Raw genomic sequence first — 16,638 nt, forward strand, 5'->3', positions numbered from 1 at the left:
AAACTCAAAACATTATGGGCAGAAGACTTAGACATGACAAAACATGGGCCTCCATACGCTAACATGTCAACACAACATCGTTATGTGCCCTCCACTGTTTAATCCAGTTCAAAGTGGTGCATAGAGCCCACTTCTCAAAATCCAGATTATCTCATATCCATCCTGAAATAACTCCATAGTGTGATAGATTCAAAACTGCTGAAGCCTCACTGATCCTGGTCTTGTCCCAAGTTGACCAGTTCTGGACAAAGGTTTTCCAAACCCTGTCCAGGATTCTGTGTGATCCTGCCACCTGGCCCCCTGCTTTCTCTCTTTGGCATCAGTGGGAATGAGGTGCTTCTACTGGCCTCTAAAATACAGGCGCTACCATTCTGTTCCCAGTTGGCCAGGAAGGCAATTCTACTGAGGTGGCGGGACGCTGCCCCTCCCACTCACAAACAGTGGTTATATGACCTCATGTAGCGGCTAAAACTCGCAGCAACATTGTATAAAGTATTTTATTAAATTAAGAAAAAAAAGAAAAAAAAAGAAAAATAGCATATATATACTTATAATTCGTTTATGAAAGTAATACATTTTGATAACTAAGAAAATGCGTATTTTTAAAAAAAATCATAAAGGGAAAATATTGTATATCAGTGCATTACTATATATAATATATAAATCCGCGCCATGAAAAATAGGTGAATAGAAAAAACCGATTAAAAAACATTAGCCTACATTGTTTTTTGGATGATCTATTTCTAGTCGTGGGAGTGCCGATGTCTGTGACGTTGCAGCCTCCTCCTCCCCTCCTCAGCCGCGCGGAGCTGCACTTCACTAGTTTCTGAGCTTCATCCGCGCCGAATGGAGAGCGTCCTATCGAGCATTTAAAGCTGGTAAGTTCTTATTAGAATAGTGTTGCGATAAAGTCGTAGAGTCAAGCTGCACTAACACATGTGAGTTTAAATCAATTCAGTGCGCATCAGTGCAATTAAGAAGCGTTAAGTTTAGATGAATTGAAGATATGATATTTCATGAAATGCTGTCATGTTTTTGATCGTGAGATTTAGTTCATATTCACCACTTCAGTGAAGAGCAAATATAGTCGTGGAGACAACATATGATTTTAAACTGAACTATGTGGGAACCCAGTAAATCTTTGTACCGTGTTAAAAGTTGTAAATTTACTGTGATTACACAAGTCGCCATGGTGCTTTTAATGTGGTAGACTTTGTGTGAAGTGCGCCTACAGTCCGTATTGTACAAAGTTTGTTGTCTACATTATATTCTGCTTTATGATTGAATCATTTTGACAGCGATAAGAACATTACATTTGAGTTTATGGGCCGCATATAACCCAGTTTATTCTGAAGTGTTGCCAGACCAATAAAGCTATATTTAATCTGCCGTTCTTTTCAAAAAGTACAGTTTATACTACATGTTTTTATTGCATGTCCTTCAAAGTGGATGTGCAAAAGAACAAAACCTAGAGTTTTTGGGTCAGTTCTGGTCCTGACCTACATGTCTCTCACCCCTATTTTACATATAAATATGAGCAGCTACATTGCAAAAATATTGTATTGGACTCAATTAAATCCTTCCTTATACTTAGTGTGGAAGCTATGCTACCTAAATGTTGATGAAAATTTAAAATAAACACTTACAAAGTCCAGTTCTTTAGACTTGACCTCTCAGCACGACTGTTTTGTGGTTTTAAAACCAAGTTTTTTAGTTTGGTCACAATAGGTTACAGTTTAAAGTTGGACCAGCTTTAGAGATAACAAGAGATAATAATCCAATCATGAATGTTATATAGCACAGGTCACATGTGCTTCTAAGGAATGTCTGCTTGTCATATTATCTTGATTTATGTATCATAATGAATCAGCTAATACAAATAGGCAGTAAAGAGACTACATTCATTTAGAGTGTCTAGCCAGCTGTGACCTTTTTGGTCATGTTAAACAATGTTAAAATGTCAGATGTTTTATGAGCTAAGCAAGAACCTCACAAAAATCACGCAGTAATGTAGTGTGTCAGTAAATCCAGATGGCGATGCTTGGGTTGACATTTCAACCGCCCAATTAGACAAGAGAAACAAGAATTTTCTGAATGCAGTCAATTATCTCTGACGTGAGACTAGATAGGGGGGAAATCAGTGGAATGAAAGAAGTTAAGCCCCTGCCATATGTGTCTGGTCAATAGAGCTGAGCTGCTGAACTTCAAAGCCAACCCTGGTGGTCTAAATGTTGATCAAGTATTCTTTTGAAACACATGACCAATTTGGAGCAATAAGCCAGCTATTTCTGTCAGGTCAGACTGCAGGGTGACTGGATTTTGCTAAATTAGATCTATTAGCTCAACAACTGAGTTTGCCTGGGTGTAAACTAAAGGAAATGAAGATATTCTGAGTCAAGTGCAACACTAGAACATTATGATTTTGGAAATCCAATAGCTAAAACAAGAAAAAAAGTTAGCTGAAGTTCAAAATGTAATGGGGAAAGTGTTAAATTAGCTAAAATGATAATATTCAGGCAAACCTGCTGAGGCTGTTCAGTCTCAATAGTTAGCTAAAATTTGATAGCAGTTAAGATATTTAGCTAAAAGCAACTTAAATAAGGTTGTAGTTCTTAACATTAAAAATAAAATAAAATAAAATTTCAATACAAAAATGTAATGGACATATCATTATGATAATTTGGTACTGGATAATAGTTGCCATAATGGCTAATAATTAGCCATAATTATCAGCATGGATAATGGTTAAAAAAAAAGTTTACATTTATTTATGGGTTACACTATTATATACTGTTAGTTCATGTCTAAACTTAGTAGTTGAAATAGTGGATGAAAATAATAATAATACTAAAAATCTATCAAGCTAACATTATTGGATTAACATTTAACAATTTAGCTAGCAATAGAGCTTTAGGGGACAGGTGGTTAAATAAAATTGCTCAAAATAATGGCCAAATGATACATGTAAAAAGCTAATACAGACACCACACAGATAATTGTTGTACTACAAAAGTAGAAAGTAGTTTAACCAACTCTGCTTTCAAGTTCAATTGTATTGTAAATATCGCAGCAAAATTAAATATTGTTCTATTAAAAAAAATCAGGTTAAATTACACTGAAATAATCTCATCATCAGTGAGGTGATATTTGAGTTTATTTGACATAACTGTGGAGGTTAGTTAAGGTATAGTTAACTGAAATGGTTTGGAACCACTGGAGCCACCATTATTATTAGATCAGATTAATGTTTCGCTCTTTTTTGTTTTTAACTTTTTTATGTGACATATTGTAGTTTCCATTTGTGTTCCGTCACTAATTAGTCTTTCATTGTATTTGCCTCCACATCTTCTCTTCTAAGATGTAACAAGTTGCACCTGTTTCTCAACATTACTTTCTTTTATGCCAAAAATGAAAAATGAAGTGCAAATAATTCTAATTATGAACTTCATGATGTCCACACGACAGTTTGGGTCTGTCGCTTGTTTCATTAGTGTATGTCAAGTAATATATATTCATAAGATTCATCTTAAACTCCAAGCCATTTCTTTCAATTTAGCTCATATATCTGCATCGCATTAGTTTTTTTGTAATGTGTGGATGCATCCAGATGTATAACTAACCAGATAACAATCTACAGTTTAGACTATCTCTAAACTTCATCCCCTGTTGTCTTGACAGACTCTCCTTCAGATTCTTTTAGCCTTCTACAGCCTTTTAACTGGGACCCGAAGGAGTTGGTTGGTGCTGATTGAACCCTCTCCATCCCCCCAGTTATAACAGGGAGCCTTTGTATGTAATCCCTGCACTCCTGCCTTCTCCTCTCAGACCTAAAAACAGATTTTACTGCAGGCAAGGCCAGGGATCCTTCAGACAGCTCAAAGTTTGAGACCTAATCTCAAGTTTTTCTTTCAGCATACAGCGTATGATTAAGAGCTATACAGTAGCACTGTGCTTCGAGGAGCTTGATGAATGCAATAGGAGTGGACCTCTCTGAAGACTAGGAGACCGCTGTGAAGGCTTTAGATTAATCCTGTTATTAAGCCTGATTTACAGACCTTTTTGTGTTTTCGTGTGTTTATTAGTTTCTCACATGCTGAAAAGACATGCAAATCTAGAGAGGAGGTTTTAATTATTTTAATCCTGAATATTAACTACCACTTAGACACTGTGGCATTCATTTTCACATTTGAGAACCTGGACTCATTGAAAATTAACATTTTTGTCTGAAAATGTATGTGGTCAATCAGTTACTAAGCTTCCTTTTAATGAAATTATTTTAGTTTCAGGTCTTATGACGTATAATCACGTCTTTGTGTTTGAAGTAAAACACGCATGTTCTTGTAGCACTGAAGTACAGTATGGGTGTTTGGTCTGAAGTAAAGATGTGGATCCATTTTACTGGGGCATGCATAATGCAAAGAAAACAAGCATTTACAGCTCCACAGTCTGGCACAATGCCTGGGGATAAAACATAAAAGTCAGGGATAAAACCAGGTCATCTGGTGTGTAATTCATTGATTGACGTCTCAGTGAATCTAAAAAGAGGGTGTGTTCTGACTGGACTCTAACTGAAAGCTCAGGATTGAGATATAATATCAATACAATCTCAAGATCCTCTATGAGGCTTTTATTGTAGCAAAATAAATAGTTTTACTACAATGACTCTGACTTATTGCTGGCAATGTGGATCAAACTATCACTGCGGTTGTGCGGGGGCTGAATGGCTAGTAGCAACAAGCCAGATACTCCATGCTCCTGAAGCTCCCAGAATCCCCTGATGCATGTTGTAGCTGTCTTTACGACAACACAGACACAAAAACGGGCGTTTATTACTTGGGTTTTCTCTCCTCCTTAGCGTCACCATCGCCAGTACGCCGTGAGAACTGGTCACGAGTGAACAGTACAAACCAGTTAGCAACTTCACACTACACATATTAAGTCCAAACACAAATAAAAACATTTCTCAAATGACAAATACCTCGTTGACTGTTTGTCCTGAAGAGGTCCTTAAGTCCTTGTGTTGGTTTTCTTTGAATAAACCTTTAACACGCTTCATGAGAGACATCTGCTCCCTCGCAGTCCATGAAAGCTCTCGCGTACTCTCGTTAAGGGTGTTCTCACGAGACACCAGCTCTCACACTTTACACATGTACACTTCAAATAAAGACATTTTTAACACTAACTATATACATTAATGAAATTATGTAACCCATTATAAATCAATCATCCACATCATGAACTCTACACAGAACATTATTTAACAGCATTTACACATGTGACTGAATACAGTCTCCACAAAGCACATGTAGACTGACTGGGAAATTCCAACACAACCCAAAGAGTCCAGAGTTCCATGACCAGGATGAAAACTGCTTTGTTCCGCCTGAATCCAAGGTTCGACAAAAGGACATAGTCTCCTCTCTTGTATGTTGACATACATCTTCCTATGGAGTCTGAGTAGTGTGATCCTCCTGCAATTTGAGTACACCCTCTGGTCAACCTTTTTAAAGATAGGAACATCCACCCCAGTCTGCCAGTTCAGAGGCACTGCCCCAGATCTCTATGTGATGTAGCAGGGGGATGTCAACCAAGAAAGCCCCATAACGTCCAGAGGCTTAAGGAACCCACCCCACTGGCCCTGCCACCAAGTAGTTGTTTACCTGCTTCAATGACCTCACTCCTAGTAATGGGCGTAATTGGGATTGAGGGGATCCTTACAGAATTCCGACTATACCCTCAGCTGAAGTCAGCAGCACCCCTATAGATAGATAGAGCACCACTTTTCCCTCTTGAGTCATCTGGTGGTTTGCCAGAATCGTTTCAACGCTGACCAAAAGTCTTGTTCCACGAGCTCACCAAACTTCTCCCACACCAGACTTTTTGTTTCATAACTACATAAGCTGCAATCTGCCAGCTGGTACCTGTCAGCTGCCTCTAGAGTCCCACAGATTACCCAAACCATACTCATTTTTTCAGTGATTACAGGAAGGCTGGATACTCTAAAGTATAATTTGGTGCATGAGCTGAAGTAATAGTCAGGGACAACACTCTTCCATATGGGGAGAACCCCAACGTATAGGAAGTACTCCAATGCGGGATACAAGTATACCTACCTACCCCTGCCCGCAATCTCTCACCAAGGGCAACCCCAGACTGGAGGGAGGCCAGCCCCTTTCCAGGAGATTGATTCCAATAACCTCAAGCACTAGCTCAGTCTCCTTCTCTACGAGACGGGTGACATTTTGTGTCAATAGAGCTCATTTCAACAGTCAGGGATCGGCCCACCAGGTCCTCTCCCCTTCCAGCCGACATGCACTACACTTGACCTCTGTGGTGGCTCCTGCAGGTGTTGATGCTGGTCAGTGGATGCTGGGGCGCATAGTCCACAGAGGATGCCAACTTTCTGCAAGGTCAATTGCTACAGACCTATAAACTTCATATTACCTTCAGATTAGTTCAAGAATAGTTGCTAGAGAGTTTTATTGATTGGCATTAAAATAATGAGAGCATTAATATAGGTTTACATGAGCAGTGTTCAGTTTCTTGAGTAAAATATGAAAATATCAGCACTGTCATTATCTGTTAAATCCAGAAAGGGATGCTGAGGCTTAAAGCTGGCTCGTAGGGGTCCTTTGACATTTGATTAATGAAGCAGGCTCACAGCATGAGAAGGAAACACAGGTGGTCACTTTTATAGACTTATTTGTTCTATTATTAGCCACTTGAAGCCTTTTGTTGATGTTTCGTTGAGTTCAACTGTGGTTTAATCATGCTTTCTTGTACATTAAAAAAAAGTACACTAAAAAGACTGTAGTACATTTGAAAAAAGCTCAGGGAGGCTGAGTGTTTACATTCTCTATCCGTTTAAGATTCTCTAATATTGTCATTTTAATCCACTCATGTTCAGCAGGCCTAAGTGCATGAAGACACTCTGGTCCAATAATGGAGGCCTGGCCAACAGTGGCCTGGGTCCTGCTGCTGACCACCATCACTGACTGGCTGAAAACTGCACAGTCACGGGACTTCTCCATGAAGGATATCATCCTGCTGCACCCCTCAAGTAGGAGTATAAGAGTGCTATTTTACATCTCAATTTGTTTAAAGGTTTGATACTGAAGATGACTGAATAATATTAGCGACATAGTTTTTAAATAGTGTGCACTGAACTTGAATGGAACATTTTAATAATATCTATCAGGAACAAGCTGCAAGAAAAGCAGAAAGCAAGCAAGGTGTAGAAAGCAAAACTGTAGTTTTATTTAAATAAATAAATGTTACAAAGGTACAAAAGTCATGTTAACTGAATGAATAACAAGTGAGTACAGAAGCATTTAAACACAACACATTCACAAATGAAACTTAATGGAAAGTTTCGTTTTGTATTTAAATCAGTTGTAGCTGCCAAAACAACAGTTTATTACAATATATTAAAATATAAATAAATAAAGTTGCATCCACGTCTTGCTTCTAGGATGTATGTATCAAATGTATTTAATCTTTATTTGGAATTACTTCTTGGAAATAAGACTGATGAATCCCTTTTCAAAATTCCTGAAAAAAATCTTGGAAACTCATTACAAGATTAAGATTAAGATTAAGATTAAGATTGTGGTTCATGATCATCAAAGCCATTGGTTTGTGTCTTTGTTGTTCTTTGACTGAAGTATGGCTGGCCCTCAGACTTGTAGCTGTCCCATTTGATTCCCTACAAACAGATCCTTGTTTGATCCCTGAGTCAGAGACGTGGAGAAGACTGATGAGTATCCATAGATTCTGGAAAACAAATCTTTGGAGAGCATCTATGACACAGACTACAGATTTATTGCTTCTTTTTTAGCAATCAGTATAATTGTTAAATAGGCAGAAAATCAGAAGGTGATTGACCAAATGCCATATTGTTAATTCACCCAAAGTTTCGCAACCAGAAGCTTGTTAGTACAGTTTGTGTTCATGTAAAAATGAGCTGCAGGACTCACATGAACAGAGACAAACAAAGTTCACCTGAGCTGCATTTTCATTACCTATGATGTTTCCTCAGCTTAAAACACCTTTCACTCTTTGTTAGGTTACCTGTATATTGCAACTCTTATTATTATTTCAAAATGCAGTTAAAATGATCCATATAAATGTATACACATGTGTAATTTCATCTCAGATCAGGAAGTTTTTACATTTTCTGCTTATCCATCTCTGATTTGCATAAAAGTAGAGACTGTATGAGGATGTGAAAGGAACAAAACAACTGTGATATACTATAGATGTTTATTCACACACTAAATGAATTAAAGAACTAATAGTTAAAAGTCAAAATACACATATTTAAATTAATATATGAAATGTGCTAAAACATATAAATATCCAGTAAAACGGCTAAAGTGTCTTACTTTAATGAGAAACATGTTAGACAGTAACATGATTTGTTTTAATTGAGTAGTTTTAGTAGATTTTTTTCAATATAAGACGTAAATTTCTGCCTACAATAAACAAAAAACTGGACAACAGAGTTGTTTTATTTTAAATTATTAAGTGTACAATGTATTTACCAAGAAAGTGCACCTATGCTAATGCTACTGCCCTTTCTAAAGTAACAGTCAGATGACAGTCAGTTATTAACACAGTTAGTAATATAAGCATAATTTACATGTTCCCCACTGTGGTATACAAAGCATTGCAGACCAGTTGGTTTTGTGTTACTAATGACCAAAAAAAGCAGTTTTGTAACTTTGTATTCACACATTTCAATTGCCCATTGAGAACTTATGGAAATTATTTGTCTACATCAATCATGACTTACTTACTCAATAACTTTTCTTTTTTAGGCGCAAATCAGAGGTTACTGATAAAACAGCAGGGTGTTTTTAAGTGTGTAAAGAAAAAAAAAGCAGCTAATTTTAGCCTGCTGCCAGGTGGTTCCTAGGTAAAGTGATAGGGTCACAATATGCCACAGAAAACTGATGTTTTGGGGATAAAAATTAAATGTTAGTATTGTGAAACAAAAATGACATGATGTTAGATATGTCATTGTAGGTGCACAAATTGCTCGGCCTCGTGGAATTGTGAACAACACAAACACAGCGACACACTTGGCTTTTTCAAAACCTTTTCTGCAACAAATAATGTTACAGCAGGAGTTTTGATTTGATTCTCAGCTATGAGAATACTTATGAGAGTCATAGTTTATATACTTTAAGAGCTTTGTCTATCTTACATCCAAACCTGAGCCCAGTATCCAATCCCCAAACACCTAACACACACGTCTTTGCAAGGAAGTCGGGGCACCTTGGAAAAAAAAGCCTCGGGATAAGATGGAAACTCAGTTCAGGAGGATTCGTAGGCTCAATTTTCTTGCTCTGCATTGACAAGGCTAACCAAAGTGCACCTGGTTTGGGGGCCCCTCCAGCTTTGATTAACAAGCCTTTCACATCTTCTGGTCCTATCTTTGCTTTGAAGGCAACTTCATAACCATGTCAGAAGCCAGAAGGAAAAAGGCACAGGTGGACGAATTTTAGGACATTCGTCTCCCTTATAATGAATCTGAAATCATCCAGAAACACAGAGAATGTGTACAATGATTGATGAGCTAATTAAAAAAAAAAACACCCCAGAAGGTTGATGAATGAAGGTCCCTTTCTGCAGGAATGATATTACACACAGGACGAATGAAAACACACCTTCTTCACTTATTGAACTTGAAACTGAATACAGTTGTGTCTCCACAGCTACACCTTACCCTGGCGGATTCAAGTGCTTCACATGCCAAGATGCTGTAGACAACTACGACTGCAACCGTTGGGCCCCGGACGTGTACTGCCCAAAGGGTACGTCAGCTTTTGATTCATCTGTGGCTGCCTGCTCAAGGAGATGTCAGTTCAAGTGACTTCTCTTGAGAAACATGTTCCTTTGGGAATGCACAAACAAAAGAAACATCAACAAAATGATTGAAATAAATAAAATAGATTGATATAAAAAACATTTATAATAATTTAGTAATTAGTAAGTAATTAATTTATAATTTAATTAAAAATCATTTATCAAAAACAAAACATATTGTTACACAGTTATCCTACTTTGATGATTAATTAATGCATCACTACTCAATAAATGTGCAATGTTATCGCTCAAGATATTAACAATGTGCTATAAAAACTATATATAAAATATGTGATATTACTTACAATGAAAATACAAACATAATTTCATTTTTAATTGTAAAGCATCAGCACACAACAGCAGTCATCTCAGGGCTCTTTATGTACAAAGGTATAATATCAGAGAGATAACCCAATGATCAGACAATCTATGAGATTTGGTGATAGTAGGAAGGAAGAACTCCCTTCTAAGCGGAAGTGGCCTACAGCAGAATCAGACTTAGAGAAGGGCAGCCCATTTGCTGCAGGTGGTTTTGGAGGTGAATGGAGGGAGATCCTAGCCGCCCCCCCTCCAAAATCTCATTTGCATGCCCCTTTTTGCCAGCACTTCAGCAAGGTGTGACGACTGATGGCTAATCTTGCTCATCGTTGTAGAATGTAGTGATGAATAGATGTTCCCACAGTTATCTTTCAACAGAGGAACTTTGCTCCCTACTGCTTGGAATCTTACTTCGCATGTTCGGTCCACTTCACAGGGAGCTACGCGTGCTTGGCAATTGGAACACATTCTTAATGTGCAGTGAGACAGAGTTGATGGAAACACCTTTTCCCAAACTCAGTAGGGCCAGAGCCCACTGTGGAATCTGAAAATCATCTGCGTGCCATCCAACTCTCTAAACAAACTGTGATCACCAAAAGCTGAAAGTGTCATGCAATGAAGAGCACCGTTTTGCTAGTTCTTATCTTTCTATATTTAAATAATTATTGGCAGTTTTAAACTTTGTACTCCTCATATTGGGGCTGCCTGTGAACCTGTCAACAGTCATTAAGACATAATTGGTCACATGAAGGGAATTTTACTGTCCTTCAGATACTAAATACTGCTCCACCCTCCACATGATGGATAGAAGTGGGGAAAGTGTGTCTGTGACCAAGCGCTGTGCCACCATGGAGGAGTGTCTGTTCACTGGCTGTGCTGACGTTGCCGATACTGGCTACCAGGTACGTGGAGAGCTCTGCCTTCAGATGTCTCCTCAACCTTAACGTGAAAGCTTTCCTCTCGTCCCTCAGGTGTGTTCTTCCTGCTGTGAGGGCAACATCTGCAACGTGTTGGTGCCCAGAAATGACAGCAGCGCCATTTTCTCCTCCATTTCTCCTTTGGTCAGTTTGAGCGGGAGTCTTCATTCTAGAGCGCTGTGCTACATCATCATCGCCATCATTGTTGTCATCTTCACAGCTGGTCGTGTTTGAGACATCATTTAAGAAAGCATGTACGAAGAGAACAGCTGGTATGTGTAGCGGCAGAACTGGGACCTGTGTTGGCTGCGTGTTTCAGAAACTGAAGGTTGAAAGACATTTTTATATGTAAGACAACTGATTCAACTTTGGTTCCCTTTCTCCTTTTACACTTTTTTAATAGTCGATCTGCATTTCTGTGTTTTCTGTTATATTTATAATGTTACTTTGTATATAGCTCATAATAAACATTGCCAAAGTTTCAAATAATGAGGTCAGTGCATGTACAAGTAATCTCTGAGTCAAAAGCTCAGGCTTCACAATGTTCTAAACACTCTGTCTCATATATGTCTTCCACTCCTGGCTCTGCGTGATGATGGTGAATATTCCTAATATGGTATCTATTGAAGGTTCTCAGTCATCCAGATCATTATAGACTTAAATAATAATAATGAGAGAAGACATCTGGACTTTTAAAACCTAAAGAAGTCCAGTTGCCTTCCTTTTTCAAGCTCTCAGGACTCCCTAATATGGTCATCAGAGCACTGGTTGAGAGCACGGAAGCCCCGCCCACTTGCTGTTCAAACCTGTTTGCAAAACACAGCCAGTCACAAAAAAGCTGAAGTACATAAATATAATTTAATAAGCAGTGTGTCCATCTTCATCCAGGTCAGTGTGTATTTTGGGAGTTGTTCCCATAATAAATCTAAATCTTCTGAAACTATTTATAATATTTCTCCATCGTTTCTTTACACTGTGCAACAGATCAGAGAAAACCAACACTGTACATGCTGCTGTAAAAAGAATATGAGCTGCTAACATGTTAAGGTGTTTGAAACGGAAAGATTTTCCTGGTAGCTAGCACCAACAGCTGTAGAACATCTGTCCCAGTATTTCATAAATACTCAAACTGTAAAATATGAACATTGTCTACAGACGAATCACATTGTGAAATTGTTTCTTCTCTGAGTGTCTCCCTGCATGCAGTGCAGAGTAACGCTTCTGTCAGTCAGACACAGCACTGACGTCTGCATTAGAGTGTCAGTTAGATCCTTAGCAACGCCAAGATCTGCACAGATGCTTTGTGTTACAACATTACACAACTTCCCATTGATACAAACCAGCTCCATAACAGGAAACGTTAGCGGCTTCTTCAAACCATAAACAGAACCCTTCAGTTTGAATTTTATTCTATTCTATTTAAAAAAAACAAAAAAAAGTTTATTCCTCATCACTGAGTGCGTCTGAAAATCCTTGAAGTCTAGCAATAGCAGCACTTTGAACAGGTGCGTTGGTGAAAATAGTCCCCACAAATAAAGGAGTCCCCATGAGGATATGGCGGATGACTGTGCAGGAGCTCGACACCTCAATGTGAAAGCCCCGATGTCCCAGCTCACTGTCTGTTCGCAGTGTGGTTTCGCCCAATGGAGACGCAAAGAACTGTTGAGGAAAGGGGGAAAAATTACATTATTAAAACAATATTGTTCTGTTTGTTGTCCTCAGTTTTCTTAATCACAGCTGAACTACCAGAATTTGAGTTGACAGGAAGTTTAACGGGAAAAATCTCTAGAAATGTTACGAGGGAAAATACATTTTTCCATATTTTCCAAACACTGTAAGCAAAAGGTTTATAAGCATGTGTGGTTTCATATTATGTTTGGGCTTTTTCCACCTAACAGACAACTAGTTTAATATAACATTTTTCTATCAAAGAAAATTAAACTAACGTAAGCTTCATTCATAGAGTAAGTATATGCTTTGTGAGCTTAGATTGCAGATTGAGACAGTACAGAACAGGCACAGCAAATCACTAGTGAACACAGAATTACTCACTGCTGCTCCCGTTGTTGGGTCAATGAAGTCTGCCCAGTATCCTGCAGTCCACAGAGCGAAACACATCTCCTTCGCCCCGCTCACAAACTGCAGTTAGGACAAAGTCACAGTCACCAACTGCTACAACCTCTTTAAGTCTGTAATGGGCAACACACGAGGACTTACTTTACTTAGCAGCTGGTCTCTATCCAGCTCTGTCACCTTGTCCTCCGACCGACCGCTCGTCTGCGTGACCGTCACCACTGTGATGGAAGCTGTGGGCGCCGAAGGAAACAACTGCTCCAGATCTGAGACACACATGTTAATAAAGCCAATTATAACTCTTTTCATCTCTGTATGACATGCCTCAAACCATTCTGTTTGTCGTAGTTGTGAACTGAGTTTTGTAACCTTGCACACCAAAATATCTGAAAATTTTATGTTAGTCTTTTGCTTTGTATGTGTATAATCTTTTTTTTATTTTTATTTTTTTTATAGATGCACAAACATCAGTCTTTCAGATATTTTGGTTTGCAAGGTTACAAAACTCAGTTCACAACTACACAGTCTGATTTACAAGTACAAAATATTTATGACCACAATTTGACATTATTCAGTTTTTTTTCTTCTATATCATCAGAAATATTGTTATCGTAAATTCTCCTTAAATATCCAGACATCATTTTGGCATGTGTTGCCCACACTCACAGTCAGCAAAGGTAATGCTGGGTGACTCTCCCTTACCTTTCCTCAGCAGCTCTGGGCAGGAGTTTATGGCGCAGTCTGTTTCTGTCTGATTAAAGTACTGCTCAGCTTTGCTTACTCTCGTGGAAATAGGCCCCAGTTTTCCCTGAAAAACAAACAGTCACACGCTCTCAGACTAAAGTGGTAAAAATGTAGCTCTGGCTTATTTTTTCAATTTTTCATTTATTTATTGTTAATTGTCACACTTGGAATCTTAGAATAAAGTGTTACTGTAATCTGTGTTTCTCCCATAACCAATGAGCCACAGCAGCTCACTTACATTTAAAATAAATCAGAGACATTGACTTTAATTTGTTCTCTCTGCTGCTCTGAACTGTATTCCTAAAAGCTCCGACTGTGTTACAGCTCATAATGTAACTATTCAAAAATCTTACATGGAACTCGTTGACAAACTGGGCCAGTACGAACTGGTGTCTCTCTGTGCTGCTTGGAACCGTCAGCACATCAGGCACCGTCTTGTGGACCGGAGCCTTCTTTTGGTCCTCCATGCCTTCCAGGTGGCAGTCAAACCCAACGTTACCAGGCAACTGGAAGCGCTGGTCCTGAGGTCCAAATGGTCCCATGTTCTCATCAGGCCACACGGTCCTTGGGCCTGGAGTGACAGGACAAAGATGATTTGTCAGCGTTTGCTGCCACAGGTGCTAAACAGTTTACTACTGAAAACGGCATTGACGTCCTTTCCTGTGCGACTCACCTGAGTCTGTGTGTGATACCGCTATGTAAGGCTCATCCGAGCTCGCAGCAGAGAAGGTTCTGCTTGTTCCAGCCCTGAGAGAAGCTAAAGCTCGACGGCCAGCAGCACGAGACAGGACCGCCCTGCTTTGACCACACAGCACCTGCAGACAGACAACATCATGTGTTAACAGACAGATGCATGAAACAGGAACAGTGCCCTGCCCACAGTGCACTGTCTGCAGCTTCATACTTTTACTGTATGTTTTATTTAGGACAAACTGGATGCTGCCATTTAGCTCTGGTTCTCTGGAAATAAAGAGCCAGATGCATCCAATATGTTGCAGTATTGAGGAATTTAATACTTTCCTGTGATCAGACAAAACATTTTCAAATCTTTTTGGAATTGATCTTATAAAGAGGAGAAGGATGATACAGTTTGTTTTCAACACATGGACTTCCTACATAACATAGCTTCTAAGACCTTATCACTCCAGCTGACCTCTTCAATCTTCTAACCGGAGTCTCCTAACTGTCCCTCGCTCGGATTATAAAACCAGAGATGATCGTGTTTTTGAGGTAGTGGCGGCCAAACTGTGAAACAGCCTACCTCCACCAATCAGGTCAGCTGATTGTGTCATTTCTTTAGACGACTGTTAAAAACTCATTTTTATGAGTTAAGTGTTCCCTTCATCTTTTCTCTTTTATGTTGAGACATCGTTTATTTGAAATCTGACAATTTTAATGTTATTTCAAACTAACTGCATAAAAACAGCTTTGATTTTTATCTTGTTTTTATCCTGGCTGGAAACAGATAAAACATATTGTTCTCTTTAGCATTTAAACAATTTGAACATGTGGTTTGATGAAGTTTTGATCTTTTAATATGAAAATACTGCCTGTAAAAGATTTTTTAAACCCCCCCCCCAAAAAATACTCACTAGCGGAAACTAGTGGTTTCAGTCTGCTTTAATGCTACACTTGAGTGGTGAATAAAAATGTTACTGGCCTGAATGGGCCAACAGCTAGTACTGCCTGTAACTGAAACCCTATATTTAATATAAATATAGGGTTTCGATTATTTCAAAATCATTGTGCAGCATTTTAAAATGATTTAAAGTAATTTCTTGGACAATCAGAAATGTTTTTTAAATCTACTTTGGCCTAAGTGAAGAGTAGCAGTACCCATAACATTAGCATGAGGAAAATGATCACTTACATTAGACATTGTGCTTAGTTTCCCTCGCCCTTTATCCTTGAACCTGTTTGATGAAAGAGTAACAAGAAGAAGACAGAAACTGTTATTCCCAACGAAAACGCAAAAGAAAACATTAAAACTCCCAAATGTAAGCTTTGCTAACCAGCCGAGTTAAAATAGCTGGTATGATGCAATGACTGCATGTGTCCCCCATGCGGAAACACATGTTACCAATACACTTATTTCACACATTAATCTACACAGACAATAATCCTCTAAAATACCTCAAGTTCAACTATCAGCGAGTTAACAACACAGCTAGCTTTAGCACCTGCTATCACAAGGAGAGTCGTTCGGTCAGCTGATATCTACTCTTATCACTTTTTCTTTTTTTAAATAAGAGTTCATCTAAAGCACTTCCTGTTTTCACGTGACCTTAAAAAGACCACTGTGCAGCGCAAACCACGAGCGCCTTCGTGTTCACAATAAAGAAAACAAATGTTATTGTGTTGTTGGGAGTACAGCAGGAAAAGTACGCACTGTTCCGTACCTGTCGACTTGCACGTACTGTATGCTTTTACAAAACAACGACGGAAAGTCAGGAGGGACAAAATCCCGCACGACTTTCGTAATGCCCTCCTCTTCTTCTACACATCTGTATGCTCTGTGTGCATTGAGCGCCATCTACTGGGCGGTTTGCAGTTGTCTCCGTCAGACGCTGAAGCGTCTCAGTAAAAATTGTATAGGAGATTACTTCTTGTCAATACAAGAACATTTGCTTTATGCTTGTTGTTTAATTCTACAGAGTTTCTGTTCTTCTTTCTTTGTCAGAAGCTCGGCCTTGCTGGCTGCATTTTCTTAACTTGT

At 38.7% G+C, this 16,638-nt stretch overlaps 2 protein-coding genes across 6 annotated transcripts; one reads left to right on the plus strand and one right to left on the minus strand.

The window, feature by feature from the left end:
* The first annotated feature begins 732 nt into the window (after nucleotides 1-732).
* Nucleotides 733-12,708, plus strand: lypd6 (LY6/PLAUR domain containing 6). Of its 2 annotated transcripts, none has more exons than XM_003440911.5 (5): nucleotides 733-878; nucleotides 6,908-7,060; nucleotides 9,720-9,818; nucleotides 10,960-11,090; nucleotides 11,160-12,708. In XM_003440911.5, the coding sequence occupies exons 2-5, from the start codon at nucleotides 6,943-6,945 to the stop codon at nucleotides 11,337-11,339; spliced, it is 528 nt and encodes a 175-aa protein (XP_003440959.1). In that variant the 5' UTR covers nucleotides 733-878; nucleotides 6,908-6,942; the 3' UTR covers nucleotides 11,340-12,708. The 2 variants fall into 2 exon arrangements, with proteins under 2 accessions (XP_003440959.1, XP_013124424.1); XM_013268970.3 differs by having other exon boundaries at nucleotides 773-878; nucleotides 6,911-7,060.
* On the minus strand, nucleotides 12,138-16,431 carry mmadhca (metabolism of cobalamin associated Da). 4 transcript variants are annotated; one of them, XM_003440912.5, is made up of 8 exons: nucleotides 16,322-16,431; nucleotides 15,793-15,835; nucleotides 14,596-14,737; nucleotides 14,276-14,493; nucleotides 13,881-13,986; nucleotides 13,323-13,444; nucleotides 13,158-13,244; nucleotides 12,138-12,764 (listed from the first exon to the last, which is right to left on the minus strand). In XM_003440912.5, exons 2-8 carry the CDS (start codon nucleotides 15,799-15,801, stop codon nucleotides 12,546-12,548), a joined length of 903 nt encoding a protein of 300 aa, XP_003440960.1. In that variant the 5' UTR covers nucleotides 15,802-15,835; nucleotides 16,322-16,431; the 3' UTR covers nucleotides 12,138-12,545. The 4 variants fall into 4 exon arrangements, with proteins under 4 accessions (XP_003440960.1, XP_013124423.1, XP_005450032.1 ...); XM_013268969.3 differs by having other exon boundaries at nucleotides 16,312-16,412; XM_005449975.2 differs by lacking the exon at nucleotides 16,322-16,431 and adding an exon at nucleotides 16,103-16,301.
* Between the last annotated feature and the right edge of the window lie 207 nt (nucleotides 16,432-16,638).

This window comes from Oreochromis niloticus, linkage group LG23, assembly GCF_001858045.2.
Source record: "Oreochromis niloticus isolate F11D_XX linkage group LG23, O_niloticus_UMD_NMBU, whole genome shotgun sequence".
In the NCBI taxonomy this organism is placed as follows: domain Eukaryota; kingdom Metazoa; phylum Chordata; class Actinopteri; order Cichliformes; family Cichlidae; genus Oreochromis; species Oreochromis niloticus.